The 18,431-nt window shown below is 44.9% G+C and overlaps 1 protein-coding gene across 1 annotated transcript in view; it reads right to left on the bottom strand.

Moving 5' to 3' along the window:
- The window catches only part of SBNO1 (strawberry notch homolog 1), a 44,163-nt gene that overhangs the window by 11,359 nt on the left and 14,373 nt on the right, over positions 1-18,431 (bottom strand). Inside the window, 16 exon segments of the mRNA XM_060248958.1 lie at positions 1,181-1,255; positions 3,107-3,206; positions 3,514-3,585; positions 3,669-3,781; positions 5,127-5,262; positions 6,331-6,462; positions 7,962-8,128; positions 8,244-8,411; positions 8,641-8,838; positions 9,255-9,406; positions 12,271-12,368; positions 12,530-12,712; positions 13,929-14,082; positions 14,990-15,095; positions 16,568-16,703; positions 17,473-17,634. Coding sequence (XP_060104941.1) covers positions 1,181-1,255; positions 3,107-3,206; positions 3,514-3,585; positions 3,669-3,781; positions 5,127-5,262; positions 6,331-6,462; positions 7,962-8,128; positions 8,244-8,411; positions 8,641-8,838; positions 9,255-9,406; positions 12,271-12,368; positions 12,530-12,712; positions 13,929-14,082; positions 14,990-15,095; positions 16,568-16,703; positions 17,473-17,634 — 2,152 coding nt within the window.

Raw genomic sequence — 18,431 nt, 5'->3', positions numbered from 1 at the left:
GCCTATCCGCAAGAGTGCTTATGATGTGATTCTGCAGAAGCACAGACCCCCTCTGTGGGTATGGCAATGAACAACGAACTCCACCTTAAAGGCTAACGAGATTTGTGGCAGGGAGGCGCTTTTGTGAGCCACGGAAGCTCATTCCCTGCCTCAAATTGTTTTCGTCTTTAAAGTGCTGCTACCAGACTCTTGCTCTTTTCTAATACTAGCTTTGTGAAGAATGTCGAAGTTCGCTCCTTGCTTTAAATAACACCACTGCATAACAGTGCTAGTCATTCAACCAGGATAAAGGCAGTCCAGTCACATGCCATTTAGATCATGGGAATACAGGTGGCTGCCCTACACGCGTGCAGGGTGACATGGAACGTTTTTGTGGCTGTTCCCAACTTTTTTCAATAAGCAAGATGTCTGATAGCCACCAGGCTACTCAACGGCATATTGTACGGTACTGGTCACATGGCAAGGAGGGCAGTGTGGCTGATGGGTCCTGACCAACTGGCAGCAGTCAGACCTTCAAAGCACAGGTGATTATTTCAACGGCTAGAGGCAGCACCAGGTCCTCCCAGGTCTGCTCTAAACCAAACAGCTTGCCTGCTTCCTGATCACACCTGTATATGCACAAGCCCACTGTCCTCTACACACCTTTTAACCGGGCTGATAATGCTGCAGCCCGTTCTCCAAGCTGTTCAACTGGGTGGGCTTCCCTCAAAGACTGGAACGACACTCCGAACACCTGCGCTGTTCAGTTTTCCAGCAGCATATTTGTGTGTGTGTGTGTGTGTGAGCATACTTTCGCAGAGCCCAGCTCAAAGAACAAGAACATTAAGACTGGCTCTGTTTATGTCAATACTAATTGATGGCGTCCTACCGCTGCCAGCTAAGCGAAGAGTCACCCTCTGCTGGAAGAAGCGGCTGCACTTAACTGAGCGGAACAGCAGCATACAACCCAGTATTTCCTTTGTAATTCACGAGACTGTACATATGGAAGAGGGAAAGGCCCGTCTAAAGCAAGCATGCTTGGATCCTATCTCTATACGTATGGAAGAGGGAAGGACTTGTGTCTAGAGAAAGGATAACTGGACCGTCCCCTTTGCTTTATTCTGCTTATACTAGGGAGGTCTGCGAATCTCTTTAACATCCAACTAATCACATTCTTAAGTTATCAGTAACAAGACAATACCTTTATCGAGCGTTAGAATCCCGGACCGATCTTCTACGTTGATCAGACCCACGCCTATTAATCCCTGTCGAACATCTAGAAGGGTAAGAGAAGTTATGCAGCAGGGGTGGCCAAACCGTGGCTCAGAAGCCACATGCGGCTCTTTCACTCATATTGTGTGGCTCTCGAAGCCCCCACCACCCTATCGGCTGGTAAGGAGGAGGCCTTTCTCTCTTTAAACCTCTTCTTCGACCCAAGCCAGCCAGTGGCTTGGAGAATGCATTTAAAGTTAAAGTTACTTTCTTTCCACTTCTCCCTCCCTCCCCATCTGTTTTCCTTCCTTCCTTCTTGAGGCTCCCAAACATCTGACATTTATTCTATGTGACTCTTACATTAAGCAAGTTTGGCCACCCCTGCTGTAAAGGGGGACAATGCTTTGCACTCTTGTCCTTACATCTTGCCCACCCTCTTTAAGTAACAGTTTTTAACCTTTAATCTTACTAATGCTCAGATGCAATTTTATTTAAAAAAATTCAAGCTTAGTATCTTTTTTTTGTTAATCCTGCCTTTAGAGTCAGGGTGTACATGGAATCCGCTATCTCCAACTGCAATCAACAATATAAACCTATCAATCTGACGTATGAAAGAGGCTAGATCTCGCAGATCTGTTGCGCTCACAGCCGAGCTTCCCGAGGAAACCAATCGTCATCAACTGAACGAATGGCGGCATCCTACCCAAGAGTTCTAAAATTCAGCAGCTCTATCAGGGCAGCTAAATCTCCTACCAGAAGGGCTGATGAAACAGAATTCTCAGTCAAGGATGAGGGACCCACACAGGCCACTGGCTGAAAGGCATTCTGTGCCCGGCACAAGCTCCTGGGTCAAGTAATTGAGAACTAATTGTCCAGTCTGAATAGTAACATCCAGGGATTTTTTTGTAGCAGGAACTCCTTTGCATATTAGACCACACACCCTTGATGTAGACCCAATCCTCTGAGAGATTACAGTGCTTTTCTTACAGGGCCTACTATAAGCTCCAGGAGGACTGGCTACATCAGGGATATGTGGCCTAATATGCAAAGAAGTTCCTGCTACAAAACATCCCTGGAATGTTGCTGGAAGACAACCAAGCAACTTAGCTCAGCTACAACTAAAAAAACAAGGTTTGCTGCACCACAACAGAAGGGATTCCTTGAACATGCATGGGATGGTTTAGAGGTTTATGATTTTTTCCATTACGTTCAAAAATCACAAACCAGGATTCAAACTTGGGTTTAATCCTGACCTTTAAGCTGAGTGCTTTGTCGCATCAGCAGAAAATATCTAAACACCCAGGGAAGATAGAGTGGTGTGTATATGCAAGCCAGAGAATCTCCCAGGGTTGTTCATACAGCAACAAACAGTAACTGAGTCAAGCTATAAGAGAAGCCACATTGGATCAGGCCAATGGCCCATCCAGTCCAACACTCTGTGTCTCATAAGAACATAAGAGAAGCCATGTTGGATCAGGCCACTGGGCCATCCAGTCCAACACTCTGTGTCACATAAGAACATAAGAGAAGCCATGTTGGATCACGTCAATGGCCCATCCAGTCCGACACTCTGTGTCTCATAAGAACATATATATATATATATATATATATATATATAATAAAATAAATAAATCATAATCATAAATCATATATATAAATCATAAAATAAATAAAATAAATAAACATAAGAGAAGTCACGTTGGATCAGGCCAATGGCCCATCCAGTCCAACTCTCTGTGTCACATAAGAGAAGCCACGTTGGATCACGCCAATGGCCCATCCAGTCCAACGCTCTGTGTCACACAGTGGCTAAATCAGGTGCCAGAGCCAACCAGGTAATTTCTGTTCATTCTATGCTCCCATTTGCTTATCAAAAATTATTCCCAATTCAGTAGTGCTAAGTGAATTTATATACCTTTAAAAAATTCTCCTGGGTAATCAGGAGGTGGAGACACCAACGGAGAATCAAAGTTTACAATGGATTTCATGACTATTTCCAGTGCATTTCGGCCATACTGTTTTAAAGAAAAAAAAAGGGGGGGGGGGGAGAAAGCAGTTAAATGAAAACGAAAATATTCATTTCAACAGGGTAACGCTGTTCTTTCCTTAGAGGGCTGACACAGTTGCTGCTCTCTCAAACCCAGACCTTCTTCTACTGATATAAATTCGACCAGAGATATGTTACCAATTAAAGCCCAAGATCCCCACATCCCAAAAGGGAGGGAAGAGCAAGCAAAGTGATGTAACTCTGGAAGGTAGGATGATGTAACAAAACTCTTAATTCTCTTGAAAGTAGGGACAAAAGGACATGAAAAGGCTTACCTTGTTGTCAAAGTTGAACCTGCTCAGATCTCTTGTCTCTGTGGCTCGTCTGTCTCCGTGAGTGAGAGCTCCCTGTTAAGAAACAGTAGTTTGATGACTAAGAGACAAGTTCCCCGTACTTTAAAACACAAAGCTACAAGTGACAATTCTCTTACCAAGCTTTCCAGTCGTTTGGCCACAATAGATGCAAACCTTTGCTCTCCGGCTAGCTCGGAAATTAGGAAGACGTATTCTGGGGCAGTTACTTGGTTCGACCTGTGGGTTCGACCTGCGTTAAGCAAAAAAAAAAAAAATGCATTTTGGTTATCTGAGCCACCACTATCAGCTCCAGTAAATCTGGGCGGAGAGAAATTGTAGCTTGGAAAACAGGAAGTATCTTTTAAAAGAATACGCCTCACACTTCTCCAGACATCACAAAACAAGCATTTAAACTTCACATTGTTTTAAAAGCCAACGTTTAACTGAATTGCCCACTTCCTTCATGAAATTATTCCCCCAGTTGGTCTTTCCGGCAACAGACAGACACACAACTCAGGCTGAGATGCAGTGACATACTCAAGCCTGTCTGACCTGTTGTTGGATACTGAGAAGTTGGCATTAGTGGAATCACACAGCACGCTCCACCTGCCATCTCATACACAATTTCAGAACTGCACTGAACGAAAATTACAGATCTATGGTGCAGCCTCATTTGGAACGCTTAGCACAGTTCTGATCACTGTATCTCAAAACGTGACTCAGCAGAGCTGGAAGGTGACCAAGGTGATTAGAGGGTTGGAGCACCTTTCCTATGAGGTAACATATGAACATATGAAGGTGCCTTCTACTGAATCAGACCCTCGGTCCATCAAAGTTAGACTAGTCAGACTAGCAGCGGCTCTCCAGGGTCTCAAGCTGAGGTTTTTCACACCTATTTGTCTGGACCCCTTTTAGTTGGGGATGCCAGGGACTGAACCTGGGATCTTCTGCTTACCAAGCAGATGCTCTACCACTGAGCCACCATCCCTCCCCAAAGGCTGAAGAGGCTATGGCTTTATAGTTTAGAAGTGAAAAGGCTAAGGAGGGGGGGGGGGAATGACATGGGGTTTATAAAATGAGTTGACACAGAGGGAATGGACTTCTTTACTCTCCCAAAATGCTAAAACTCAAGGGTACCTTTGTGAGGTTCATCAAAAAACTGATTCAGGATGGGCTGAAGAAAATATTTTGCTCAATAAGAAAATATGGAATTTGCTGCCATTTGGAATGTGGAATTTGTTATGGAATAACCACAGGTACCGACAGTTTAAAAAAAAAGAACAGAATCATGGAGGACAGGTCTTTTGGTGGCTACTAAAAAAGGTGATTAAAGGGAACCTCCACATTTAAAGACAGTAAACCTCTGAATGTCCATGTCCGGAGGCATCGTCAAGGGAAGGCCTTGGCCTCTATGTGTTGTTGGGCACCGAGTAAAGACAGGATTGATAAACTAGACTGACACTCGTCTGAGCCAGCAGAACTCTTTATGTTCTGAACAGAGACTGCTGTCTTCCACTGCTAACACAACAGACCAACATTTGCCCTACCTAAAACAGCATCATCCCCCCCAATCAAAAGAGGACTGAACTGCTCACCAAATTGCTGTATTGCCCTATCCGCACTCCACGGCAACTCCAAGGTCATGTGCACTCTTCGCCTCTGGTTTTTGGCTCGGCGATCGGCTTGTAATGAAATGCCTGAGCTGGCTGCTTCCGAGATGATGGCAATATTCTTTTTTGGGATGAGAGAAGGAGAAAAAGACACCTATCAGCTTGGGTCTCTGAGAGACATCGTCCTGAGCAGCTCATGAGGGAGCTTTCTGGAGGTGTGTTTATGCACAGGCACAAATGCTTGGCAAGGAAGGAAGGAAGGAAAAGAACAGCAAGCACGAGCTGCCTTTTCCTCAACAACTGAGGCACGAAGCTTCTAAAAAGATTTAGGTATCCCACAAACTCCTCTGGCAAATGTAAGCATTTTGCAGCCGGCCCTGCTACCGTATTTATCGGAAGAATCAAGGCAGCTCCCAGCATGGACGTTCAAGAAGTCAAGGCCTCGCACCAACTGACGTTTCTTCGCTACGCAACGTTTATTTCTTTATGATTACTTTAAATTTATATGCCGCCCACTCCACGCCCGGACTCTGGGCGGCTCACAGTCACATGCAACAATAACAATACCTTATAATTATAAAATCAAAACGCATATAAACAATTTACCATTTAACCTTCAAAATGGTGCCGTAAAATTTCCTACATAGGCGGCCCAGCTTCATTTTTGTTCTTAATTCTCTGTAATTGCTCTATTACAGGGGTGGCCAACGGTAGATCTCCAGATGGTTTTTTGTCTACAACTCCCATCAGCCCCAGCCAGCATGGCCATGCTGGCTGGGGCTGATGGGAGTTGTAGGCAAAAAGCACCCGGAGAGCTACCGTTGGCCACCCCTGCTCTATTAGGTGTCTTGTAGATGGATGGTAGTATTCAGTGGCGTAACAGTGGCAGCTCCTCCGCATTAGTTACTGTAGGCCTGCCGAAAAAGGACTGTTTCACAGGCCCTGCGGATAACAGCCAAAATAATTTTGCCACAGTATCTGCTTGCCCTTCGGTGTTTCTCAGAGCTGTAGATATTTGCACATGAGGTTTCTGAAGAGCTGTTTCCACACTACTACGACTTTTGGTTTTTAATTATTATTATTTTTTTTAAAAGCACACTGAACATTAATGTCCTCTCTTCAGAACGACGTATTTTATCAATTTTACGAGCACGCTGGACTTAAAAGAATCAAAACTGGAAGCGGTTACCTTATCGCCGTCCATGAATCTCTGCTTCTCCGTAATATTCAGGATTTCCACAGGAACGTCGAGCTCAGACCGTGACTCGTAAGAGATGCTGCCGTCGTCGTTGCTCACGACTCTCCCTTTGCGACCTGTCATCTTTGGGAAAACAGCACATTTTGATTGGCTGCACAGTGCCCTGGGGCTCCCATGGAATGGAACCAAACACTGGGTGCTCCTATGATTGCTTAGGGACGAACTTTGCTCTCCAATCCCTCACTTTCTGGAACTTAATAGCTGTGGGTAAATAAGTCGGGGTATCTGTCAGCTGCTCACTGGGGCAGGCCTACTCCCCCACCTCATTGAGCAGGCAGGTGGGTCACTATTCATCAATGCTTATTGAAATTCAGAAATTGTTATGTTTTCGCCATTTCGTAAATAGGGACTCTATCTGGACTGGTTTTAACGTAGGTTTAACACGTAAATTATTATATACGTTAAAAACCTATGTTAAAACCAGTCCAGATTATCTATTATATTAAATTATCTATTCTATAAGAGCCCCGTGGTGGAGTGGTAAAGCTGCAGTACTGCAGTCAGAGACCTCTCCTCACGACCCGAGTTCGATCCCCGGCAGAAGCTGGGTTTTCAGGTAGCCGGCCCAAGGTTGACTCAGCCTTCCATCCTTCCGAGGTCGGTAAAATGACTACCCAGCTTGCTGGGGGGAAAGCACAGATGACTGGGGAAACCTCCCCGTAAAAAGTCTGCTGTGAAAACATTGTGAAAGCAACGTCACCCCAGAGTCGAAAACGACTGGTGCTTGCACAGGGGACTACCTTTATCTTTTTAAAAAAAATTTATTATATATACATTGTTATAAGCTGCCCTGAGCCCTACTCACAGAGAAGGGCAGTTAATGAATTTAATGAAATAAATACATGTATCTGCACCACTGCCCGCACTTATGTTTTGTGACCTCTGGCTTCCTAAGGTAACGACGATAAACTAATCTTTTTATAGGGATGGGTCTGGAAACGTTTGTCAGCAGTTGGGAAAAAAATTTAGAAGCGATAAGGGATATACACTGGATTTTCACATCACATTTGCCTTTGGACGTGAAATCTTGGTTATCTGTCCCTCAACAGAGAAGCCCTCTCTTCTAAGCGACAGCTAGGTCCAAGCCTTTCTGAGCCTACGGGCACCTTCGGTATTCTGACACAGTGGGTTGGATGCAGCAACAAAATGGCTGCAGCAGCCTACTTTTCAATCACACAGTGGCAATCCTTGTGGCGGTGGCAGCTGTTGCTGAAGTAACGTTTTTTTTTTCAAAGTCTGCACACCCGATCTCCAATGGCCAGTCAGAAAGCCTTCTGGACTCCACTCATTTTCTAAAAACACTTTAGAGGGTACAAGAAAAGGTGCTGGCAGGCATCATGGTGCTCACAGGTACCATGCTGGAGGCGCCTGGCCTAGACACTCAGGAAAAGGGAAGGTTACGAAGCAAAGTGCACCGTCAGTTCTGGAACACTGCCTGGAAAACACAGGGCGGTCCCTGAATACAGAAGATATAGTCTCTTTACAAGTGTAAAGGTACCTGTCTAAGCTTGACTGCAATGGCAAGAAGCATTCACAATTTGCCGGCGGATCTCAGTACCCACCTCTGCCACGTTTTCAGGACCACCCAACTCATCTATAAGCTCATCCAGTGTGTTCGGAGGAAGATCTTCCGAGAGTTTTTCCAGTTTGTCGAGCAATTCTTTTTTCATTTGCTGAGCTCTTTCGACAGCATCCTGACTAGTGATGTAGCTGTTTGTGTTACTGTTGGCTGGGGAGGACCACAAAAAAAAAAAGTTTAAAAGCACAAAGGCATTCTTCCCACTGATAAAAAGAGCAACCCCACCTTCAAAACCCCATTTTTAAGAATTCAACGTCCATCGTACCAGATGTGTTAGTCGTTGATGAGGTAACAGCAGAGGAAGAAAGAGAACTCGGTCGCTTGGATCCCAGGCCAGATGCTAGTAAGGCACTCTGTATGGAATCGGGGTCTATGCTTTTCTTTTTCTTCTTCTCCTTGGGCTTCTTGTGCTCTTTTCTAATCAACCAGGGGTCTGAAGACAAGAGAAAACACCGAAGCTAAAAATTTGGCTTCCTGGAAAATCCTGCACTGCTATGCGGGTGATACCTTGCACACAATCCTGCACTGCTATGCGGGTGATACCTTGCACACAACTGTTTAAGAAAGCAGCACTGCGAGAGCCAGTATCAACAGGCAAGCTCAAAGCAACGTAACAGAAAGCCTAGGGCTTGCTACAATCAGGGGCCTCAATGTTGTCTCACCATCTTCGTCATCCTCGCTAGATTCATCCCTAAACGGGTTGAAGTCGTCGTCATCCCCAGAGCTTAAAAACTTGGAGCTCTCGTTATCGCTCTCCTCGTTGTCCGAGATGTCTGACTCGCTATAGCTTTCATCGGAACTGCTCCCTGCCAGTCCACCGGTTTTACGGGCTTTCTTGGCTTCTCGGGTTATTTCTTCACCTGTTTTTAAGGCAAAGAAAATGAATCTGTGGTTGTTCAGCTTTATCCCTATAACCCCTCTTAACCGTTTATTAGCCATGATTCAGTAGCTGCTAAAGCAGCTGCAAACAGTGGAGTTGGCAAGCACTTAATGTTGGAATTGAGGAAATACTGTATTCCTAAATTCGCAGTCCAAGATTATTGCAAGAGTGGATCGCAAGAGTGCTGGGAAAGGGATTAAGGCCACAATCCTGTCCACATTTGCCTGTACGTAAGTCCTGTTGCGCTCAATGGAATTTACATCTGAGAAGGCCTGCAGACTCGTCAACAGAGCTTATTACTCAATTTCTCTCGCCTGCCCAAAGCATTTCTTCTAAGTGCTATAAAGGAACCAGTTGCATCAGGAGAACTCTACAATTTTAGAATGCGGCTCTTACCTTTGCGTTTCTTCACTTTGTCCTCCTTGCAAGGACTGTCTCTGGGTGAGTTGTTATTACTCTGAGCAGACAAGTCTATTCCCAGTAAACTAAAGAGCTTCTTTCTGTCAGGAGCTGGGAAATGCTTCTCAATGAGAGACTGAAACACTCCCCTGCGGCATTAAAAGAAAAAAAAGTGTTTTTGATAAAGTAGTGATCAAGGAACCACCCACAAGGCCTCTTCCCCAACCATTCCTCTAAAAACTCCACAGGTCAAGTAACAGCTTCAGATATCAGACCAGATAGTGGCGTCTTTCAGCTTTTAACAGTTTGCCACAAACTGGATGAGCCCTGAAAGTAGCTTATAACTAATCCAACTAGCTATGGTTTAAGCTCACCCTACAATGTAGAACTCAACAGTGGTGAGCTGAAAATCTTGCTCCGCAAGGAAAGGACAGTGTTTAGGTTTCCTGCTTGAGATGTATCAGTAAACTGCGATGTGGAGACAACTATTTAACTCACCATGTGTAATGGGGGAAGGGGGGGTGCAGAGATCATGCAAGAGACCCACAGGTTGCTTTTAAGCTCATTCACATAGCAGCAAAACACGGTCATATTTGAACTATGCCATAACAGCAAGTAGCTATGAACCATAGATTGCAGTACTAAGTTTCTGCAGTTAATCAAGCAAGAGACAACCAGCCTATGCCATGAAAAACTGAGTACTACACAATGATGCAAGAACACAACAGGCCAGTACCCAACAGATGAGGGTCCCTGGAAGCTCATGAGAAAGATGTTTCAGAACCTGTACTGATCTTCCTTCCAGATTTCTAAGGCAAATTCATACTACTTCTTTTGATCTATGAAAGTCTAAATCACTTAGTGTTGATCTCAGAAATCAACTCTTATTTCTTATATGCCACTTCTACAGACACTAGGTAAAACCAGCAACATATATTAACAAATACCACCATATGCAAAATAAACAATATGTTATTTATTGTTTGTGTTAAACAAGGGGAGGAGGATAGAAGAGCACAGAAAACCCTCTTCCCCTGGGAAATGTGTTCCAAAATTCCTCAATCTTGGGTAATGCATTTTAAGGGAAGGGGGAAACCTGCTTAGTAACTGTTTACAATATATCATCTTAGTAGTTTCAGGATGGAAAAATGGATTGACCTAAAATATAATGAAATTAAAGTGGTTTCTTGCAGACACATTACAGAGCCCCAAATTAAGCGTTATAAACTCAGGAAATGTTCCTCCCTTTTTTTGCACCCAGCAGAGATTTAGACAATATTTTATCTTTTACAGATTTTAAAATGTTTGTCCATTGGGCTAACAAAGCTAGTTTGCAAGGAAAGCACAAAGTGAGGCCGGCAGAGAACTGAACATGGTGCAAGAATGGAAAATTTGGCTATGGAAATTACCATATTAAATTGGGAATGAACCAAAGAGGGAGGCGGGCGTAGCTCAGCAGGAAAACATCTTTCCTTGCAGAAGGGTCCCAGGTTCAATCCTTCACATCTCCAGTCAAAGGGATCAGGAAGTAGTGATGTGAAAGACCTCTGCCTGAAACCCTGGACCACCTCTGCCAATCTGAGTAGATAAGACTGCTCTTGACAGACTAAGGATCTGACTTAGTATAAAGCAGCTTCATTGTTCAGGGGACAACCAGGCTTAAATATGCTGTTCCACTAAGTCAGGGGTGGCCAAACTGTGGCTCAGGAGCCACATGTGGCTCTTTCATACATATTGTGTGGCTCCCAAAGCCCTCACCACCCTGTCGGCTGGCTTGGAGAAGGAGAAATAAATAAAAATTTATCCCTTTAAATCCCTTAGCCAAGCCAGCGGCTTGGAGAATGCATTTAAAGTTAGTTGCTTTCTTTCCACCTCTCCCTCCTTCCCATCTATTTGCTTTCTTTTCACCTTTCCTTCCTTCCTGTATTGTGGCTCTCAAACATCTGTCATTCAGGCCTTGCGGCTCTCAAACATCTGATGTTTATTCTATGTGGCTCTTCTGTTCAGCAAGTTTGGTCACTTCTGTGCTAAGCGGTCTTGGTGAGAATTCAGGCTGACGTATACCATGAAAGCACCAATGAATCCTCCGTGCTTTGACTTTGATATCCAACAGCAAGAAAAGGCTTCTAATCACTTGCTCTGACTCTTCACATACAAACCGATATACAGATATCGTATCGGAACAACCCATCATTGTACGGTGGCATATCGTATAATGACACAAGCACAACACTGATTTTAAAAAGAAGTCACCCAGCATCTGAGCAATCTCATCTCTACGGGTTTCAAGCCCTTACATGAACTGTTTTTGACACACATTCCTTACATGAAGCAAACACTTAGATTCAGCAACACAGAAACTACTATGGGGCTTCATTTCAGACACTAAGTGTCTGAAATGAAGCCCCAAAGTAGAACTCAGAGGGGTAGGGGTCCAATGTTCCCTCTAAGCTGAGTTAGTGTGAGCTAGGTCACAATTTTTTGGCCTCCTCACACATTTTTGACTTAGCTCAGGAAAAATGTCCCCAGGGCAAACTAATTTATGCAGTTGCTCACAACTTTAATGTCAGTAGCTCACAAAGTAGATTTTTTGCTCAGAAGACTCCACAGATTAAAAGGAGTACTGTGGTTAGGCCCTGCAGCTCTGCTCCACTAATGGCTTTCCCACTCAATGTTTAGACCTCCAGGGTCATCTAGTCCAACCCCCGGACAATGCAGGAAACTCACAAATAAACCGCCCCCCCCCCCCTAAATTCACAGGATCTTCATTGCTGTCAGATGGCCATCTAGCCTTGGTTTAAAAACCTCCAAGGAAGGAGAGCCCACCACCTCCCAAGTTCCTCACGACAGTGGAAAGTGCCAGAGTAAAAGATTCATGGGATCCAAGGCATTAGCCCTCTCTGCACTGTAGCATGCTCAGAAGCCAGTTAGCAGGACCCGTCTTTCTTGATGAACCATCCATTGCTACAGCAAGTGCGACCCAACAATTTGAGGAACAGAGGAATTGTCTTACTTTGCTGTGGACACAAAGTCGTTCAGTTCGCCGCCACCTTCCTCCAAGGCTTCCAGTGTTCTTGCTTCCCCTGTAGACTGCAGCCCAATAACGACACACTGGAGAAATGGATACACAAGATTGGGGCAGGACTGAGCTCGTGTACTTTCCAAATAATCCATTCAAAGTTTCTCCACACTTGAAGGTCAATTCAACCCTCATGGTTTTTTCCCCCCAGAGGCCAATTCTAAGAACAAGGCGCTTCGGAGCGAGAACTTACCTTGCCGTTCTTTATCTCCTCCCGGGCCAGCTGCACCACTCTTTTCACTTTTGATGCTATGCAGAGGTATTTGAAAAATCTCTGATGGGCTGACCAAAACTGGCCCCACATCGATTTCTTCATTCGTTGTTCAGCATCAATGAGGTCAGCAGCTAGCTGGAACTTCTCTCTGGCACTAACCCACTGGGAAGCAACAAAACAGTTCTCTGTCAGCTTTCAGACCATTACTAGGTGAACTCACATAAAGCTATGTTGCTACCACCGCTAGGACCAAAAAAATAAATAAAGCAAGTTCCAGGTATTTGGAGGATGGGCGTGGTTACTGCAAGGGCTTTCTACCTTCATGGAACACTTTTTACACTGTGTGTGCCTATGCAAACAACTCTGGAATGTGCCTTTAAGGCTGCGGCTCTTAACTCTCTAACACATTGTCACATGAACACACAAAGACACCTACCAATGGCCTCCAACATGGTCCCTGTGGGCGCTACGGCACTGGCTGATACCTTGCCTGGCACCCACCAAGTGTTTTTAGAAAGTGGAAGGGGGGGGGTCAGGTTGGGCTGCGGAGCCTTGTATCTGTGAAACCGCCTCCCCCCCTCGTGCTGCACTACAGCAGCTTTGCTCATCTGAGCAGGGCCTTCGGTGGGTGCCGGACTGGAAATGGGCAAAATTTTACGCACCAAACAAGTTTATTTTTCATATTCAGCATCTTATCAATAGTGTTAGAGAGCAAAGGGCTGTTATTTCAGGGGGCACTTTGCAGGTTTATGGGCAGCGTGGACAGGGTATGGAACCGGTCGCTGAATGTTCTACAGGTTCGGTTGGCTTATTCTCTTATTGCGCTGCTTATTCCTTACTTCCTTTTAAGACTCTGCTACCGTTATTTATTGATTTTTACTGCAACAGAAAGGGTATAGTTCTTTTCTTGGTTACTGGTGTACTGATTACTTTCACTGCTAGTCGCTGTCTTGAGAGCACCCTACTAAGAAGCTAGGTATAAATCTTTTAGGCAAGGACACGAAAGAGTAACAAGCCAGGTAGCACCCTGAAAACTAACAAAATCTTGCTGCAGGGTAAGAGTTTTCCAGAGCCACTGTTCAGATCTTCATAGTGAGCAGTGACTCAGGAAAGATACGGCCTGCTACAAATTTTGTTAAGTCTTTCAGGCGCTCCTGGACTCTGGCTCTTTTCTGCTCCTACACAAAGACTGACACGGCTACCCATCTTGATCTGAAAACACAAGAAACAAGTTCTACAGGGAAAACGCCACCTATCCGCACGGCCAGCAAGCGAGAAAACATAACGCATGAAAATTACAAATTGGGCACTACTGAGCCTAAATGCTCCAGCTGTGCTCTCTCCACGTGAAAAGCCACACGTTTAAAAAAACACTTACCAGCTTCACAGATTTGTTATACATTTTAACGTAGTGCGGGGAAAGATGAACTTCATCGATTTTGAAGGTCACACCTGAAAAGCTTAGCTGTCTTGCAATGTACATTCCTCTCAGCTTCATATCCATAGCAACGATTTCCATGGCACCCACCCCTCTGAAGACAGAAACGGGATAAATCCAGGTAATTTTTTTTTTTATCAATCACAATGGCTGTTTTCATGCAAGCGGAACATTAGGAACACTTCACAAAAGCCTGAAGGCCTTGCAACTCGGTTATGTGCGGCTGTCGCTGGCCCCTTAAAACGGCAAGGCGATAAAGTCACAATTTAAATCCCCTCGCTTTTAAAATGTCAGAGGGGGAGATCTTTTCAGAAGTCATCGGCAAATGCAGTTGGTGTACTCAGTGTCAGACAATGAGCCCAGCTTGCCCAAGCCCAACTTTCTGTCCTGATATGACAGCCCAAGCAAGGCCGATCTCGTCAGATCTCAGAAGCTAAGCAGGCTCAACTCTGGCAAGTACTTGGATGATGAAGAAGATATTGGATTTATATCCCGCCCTCCACTCCGAAGAGTCTCAGAGCGGCTCACAATATCCTTTATCTCCCTCCCCCACAACAGACACCCTGTGAGGTGGGTGGGGCTGAGAGGACTCTCACTGCAGCTGCCCTTTCAAGGACAACTCCTATGAGAGCTCTGGCTGACCCAAGGCCATGCTAGCAGGTGCAAGTGGAGGAGTGGGGAATCAAACCCGGTTCTCCCAGATAAGAGTCCGCACACTTAACCACTACACCAAACTGGCTCTCCTGGATGGGGGAGACTTCCTTGAAATACCCAGTCGAGAGGACAGAGGTAGGCTTTCGGCCACCTCTCTGAGTTTCCTCCAAGCCCCCAAGCAGGGATCAGTCACCAGAGGTCAACATGACTTCCAGATGTGGACCTCCCCCTGCAAAAAAACAAGATGCCAAGGACTGAGCTGGCACCACCTGCATGTGACGTGCATGGCTCTACGGATCCACTTCACCTTTTGCAACTGGAGTTGACAGGCAGCTTCAGAAACTCACCTTCTTTCAACAGCCTGAATAAAGTCGCTGAACTCCCGAAATGGGGTTCCTTCACCCCATATCCCAAGTCGGTTCATATACGCCATATTGCGAGGCTCAGAAGCACCTAAAAAAAAAAAGAACACTCACAAATACCAGCAAGAAAAAAAAAGTTAAAACAAACAAGGGGGCGTCAAACATGTGGCCTGGATCTAGCCCACAAATGCAACTTCCTTCTCCAGCTTCCTTTTCCAGGGCTGCTACTGCAGCTGTACTGTAGCCTGATTTCCGCCCCCCCCCCCAGCTCCCTCAGTGGCTCTTTGCTTCCTGTTTCCTCCCTCTTCCCTCCCTCTCCCCCAGAGCTCTGTAGCTGTTTCCTGCTGGAGAGATACAAAGACAAGCCTCTTTCTGTCTCTCTCTCACACACAGAGCTTCTGCTTCCTTCACTGCTGCTGCTCCTTTTTTGGGGAGGGAAGGAGAGGAAAGAGTCCCATAGCAGCTTCAAGGCCAACCGTACTTTATTACAGGCATAACCTTTTGTGCGCTGCTTCGTTGAGGGGAGGGAGGGAGGATGGATTTTTCTGACAAGCACAATGTACGCTGAAGGAATTATTTTGGCTTATTCTGAAGAGGTTCTTTTTTTTTTTTTAACGGATTTCTCATAAGAACATAAGAGAAGCCATGTTAGATCAGGCCAATGGCCCATCCAGTCCAACATTGTGTCACACAGTGGCAAAAATTTTTTATATATACACACACTGTGGCTAATAGCCACTGATGGACCTCTGCTCCATATTTTTATCTAAACCCCTCTTGAAGGTGGCTATGCTTGTGGCCGCCACCACCTCCTGTGGCAGTGAATTCCACATGTTAATCCCCCTTTGGGTGAAGAAGTACTTCCCTTTATCCGTTTTAACCTGTCTGCTCAGCAATTTCATCGAATGCCCACGAGTTCTTGTATTGTGAGAAAGGGAGAAAAGTACTTCTTTCTCTACTTTCTCTGTTCCTATCTGGATTTATTTCCTTTCAAAAAGACCCTGGTTAGAAATCAGAACACTTGGATTGGTCCTTATATCTTGAAGAGTGGAGTGATTCAAGATACCAAAAGAGAACAGCAGACATTGATAATGAGACAAGAAAATCAGCTCTCAATTCAGACCTGGAGGATGCATTGTCTTGAGCTTCATTCATCAATTGCACTCTAACAGTCTCTCTTTCTAATCTCCCTCTGAAATTCCTTTGTAAGAGCATTGCTACACCTGAATGTTGTGGTTTTTAATATCAAACACGTCCATTTATTCTTTGCATCCTCCTAGACTGAATCCTCCTGGATGGAACTGAGACTGTTTCCTGCCTCATTACCAATGCTGGTTATCTCCACGCCCACTACGCCCCGTGAATATCACACCTGCTCCAATCTGCTGTTGTCATTCACCTGCTACTGCCACTTTGACATCTTAAATCACATTTATAAAGTTTTATATCTCTGGCACCTCATGTCACATTTCACAACACGCACGGCCCAGCCTGACAAAGTGAAATTTATGCCAGCCCTTGTAACAAAATGAGTTTGACACCTATGATCTTAGGTGTACATACCTGTTGCACTAGCGTAAATAACTCTGGCCTTTGGAAGTTTATTCTGCAGCTCCAAAACTGCCAAGCCTGTTTTAGTTGGTTTTGAAGAACCAACAGGACACAGATTCTTCGCTTTGTGACATTCATCAAATACGATCTGAATATACCTGTTAAGGAACAGACCTCTCATAGCTGCGTTAGCATTTCTATTTATGTGAAGTCGTTTACGCCTGGTGAAAGTAAGCGGCTCTGCTGGATTTGGAAAGCATTATATTGTTGAGAGGTACCCCGTCAAAGATTCTGACAAGCCTCAAATCTGTGCACTTCATAAATTTATATACTGTCAGGGGTGGAATTCTAGCAGGAGCTCCTTTGCATATTAGGCCACACACCCCTGATGTAGTCAATCCTCTAAGAGCTTACAAAAAAGAGCCTTGCAAACTCTTGGGGGATTGACTACATCATGGGTGTGTGGTCTAATATGCAAAGGAGCTCCTGCTAGAATTCCACCCCTGCTATTTCCGCTTAAGGTTTCCAAGTAAAATGATATTATACGATTAACCCAGCAGCAAAAGTCTAAGGAGGTCTGGTCTCATTTAAAATTAGCAAAGCTTGAACACCCAAGTAAGGTTCCGCAGCCGGTTTAACGCAGCAGACAATTTCCCAGGAGGTAAGTGTCCATTACTGCACTGAGCCACGCCCATAAAACCTGACCTGAACAGTCCAGGGGAACCCTCTCGTCAGACCTTGGATCCTAAGCAGGGTCAGCCCTCTGAAGTATTTGGACGAGAGTCCACCAACAAGTCCCAGAGTCATGATGCAAAGGCAAACAATGGCAAACCATCTCTGAACTTCTCTTTGCCTCGAAAGTCCTTACAGAGTTCTCGTAAGCGGACTACAGCAAAATAAGGCCAATGAAAGGATACAACTCCGTCGAACTCATCTCCACACCAGTGAAGAAGCTGCTTCAGTCTGGTTTTATATTTGCCACCAGACTGACTTTCTCCGATAAGAGAAGAGTACGTCGCAAATATGACCCCTTTCTTTACACTTCCGTTATGTTTGGAAGAAATTTTTCCATATTTGAACTAGGACAAAAATAAAAGTATATTAGTGCAAAAGACATCCTGGTGAGCTGGCACAGCTTAACAGGCATTAGACCCAAACTGTTTCTATTCTTGTAAACCCAAAGCCCCATTCCCATTGAATTAAAAACAAGAGTTACACCAAAGGAGAGAAGTGGCTTGAAAGCGGTGGCTACAGCACCCTTTGGTTTTACACTCCAGAAGGGACACTCTCTAAAAGGAATGAGGACGGAGTATGACTAGCCCCCAGCTATCAAAGTCCTTAAGGAAAATGCCCAAATAAATCACCCTTGCAATAAATTGTGTAAAGGCTGCAGTAGTAACCATTGCCAAAGTTGAAAAAAGGGCTGTCTCCAACAATGAGGGGGGGGGGGGGAGAAGCACCAGTGCAATTTCCACTGCAATTTACCCCGATCCCAGTCACTTTACATGGAAACTCCACCACAATCAATGACACTGGGTCATTTGTAGCATATGTTTCATGTCTGGTTTGCAACAAAGTCATTGCAGGAACAAACACTAAAATACTTTTGCAGAATTAGCACTGGATACTGGAAATGTGAATACACCAGTGGCCACTGATCCAACTAGACAAAGTGACAAAATCTACAGAACATCTGAAAACAGATCTCAAAGATTTGTGCCCTTAATTTATTGAGAACTGTATGCAAGTGGAGGAGTGGGGAATCAAACCCGGTTCTCCCAGGTAAGAGTCCGCACATTTAACCACTACACCAAACTGGTTCTCTGTGTTCAGGAGTAGACTACCACTGTGACTCCCAGTGAACTCCAAGGAGATC

Source organism: Heteronotia binoei, chromosome 11, assembly GCF_032191835.1.
Source record: "Heteronotia binoei isolate CCM8104 ecotype False Entrance Well chromosome 11, APGP_CSIRO_Hbin_v1, whole genome shotgun sequence".
NCBI classification, from domain to species: Eukaryota; Metazoa; Chordata; class Lepidosauria; order Squamata; family Gekkonidae; genus Heteronotia; species Heteronotia binoei.
The sequence above is the reverse complement of the archived record's forward strand: the minus strand, read 5'-3'. Positions and strand labels throughout refer to the sequence as shown.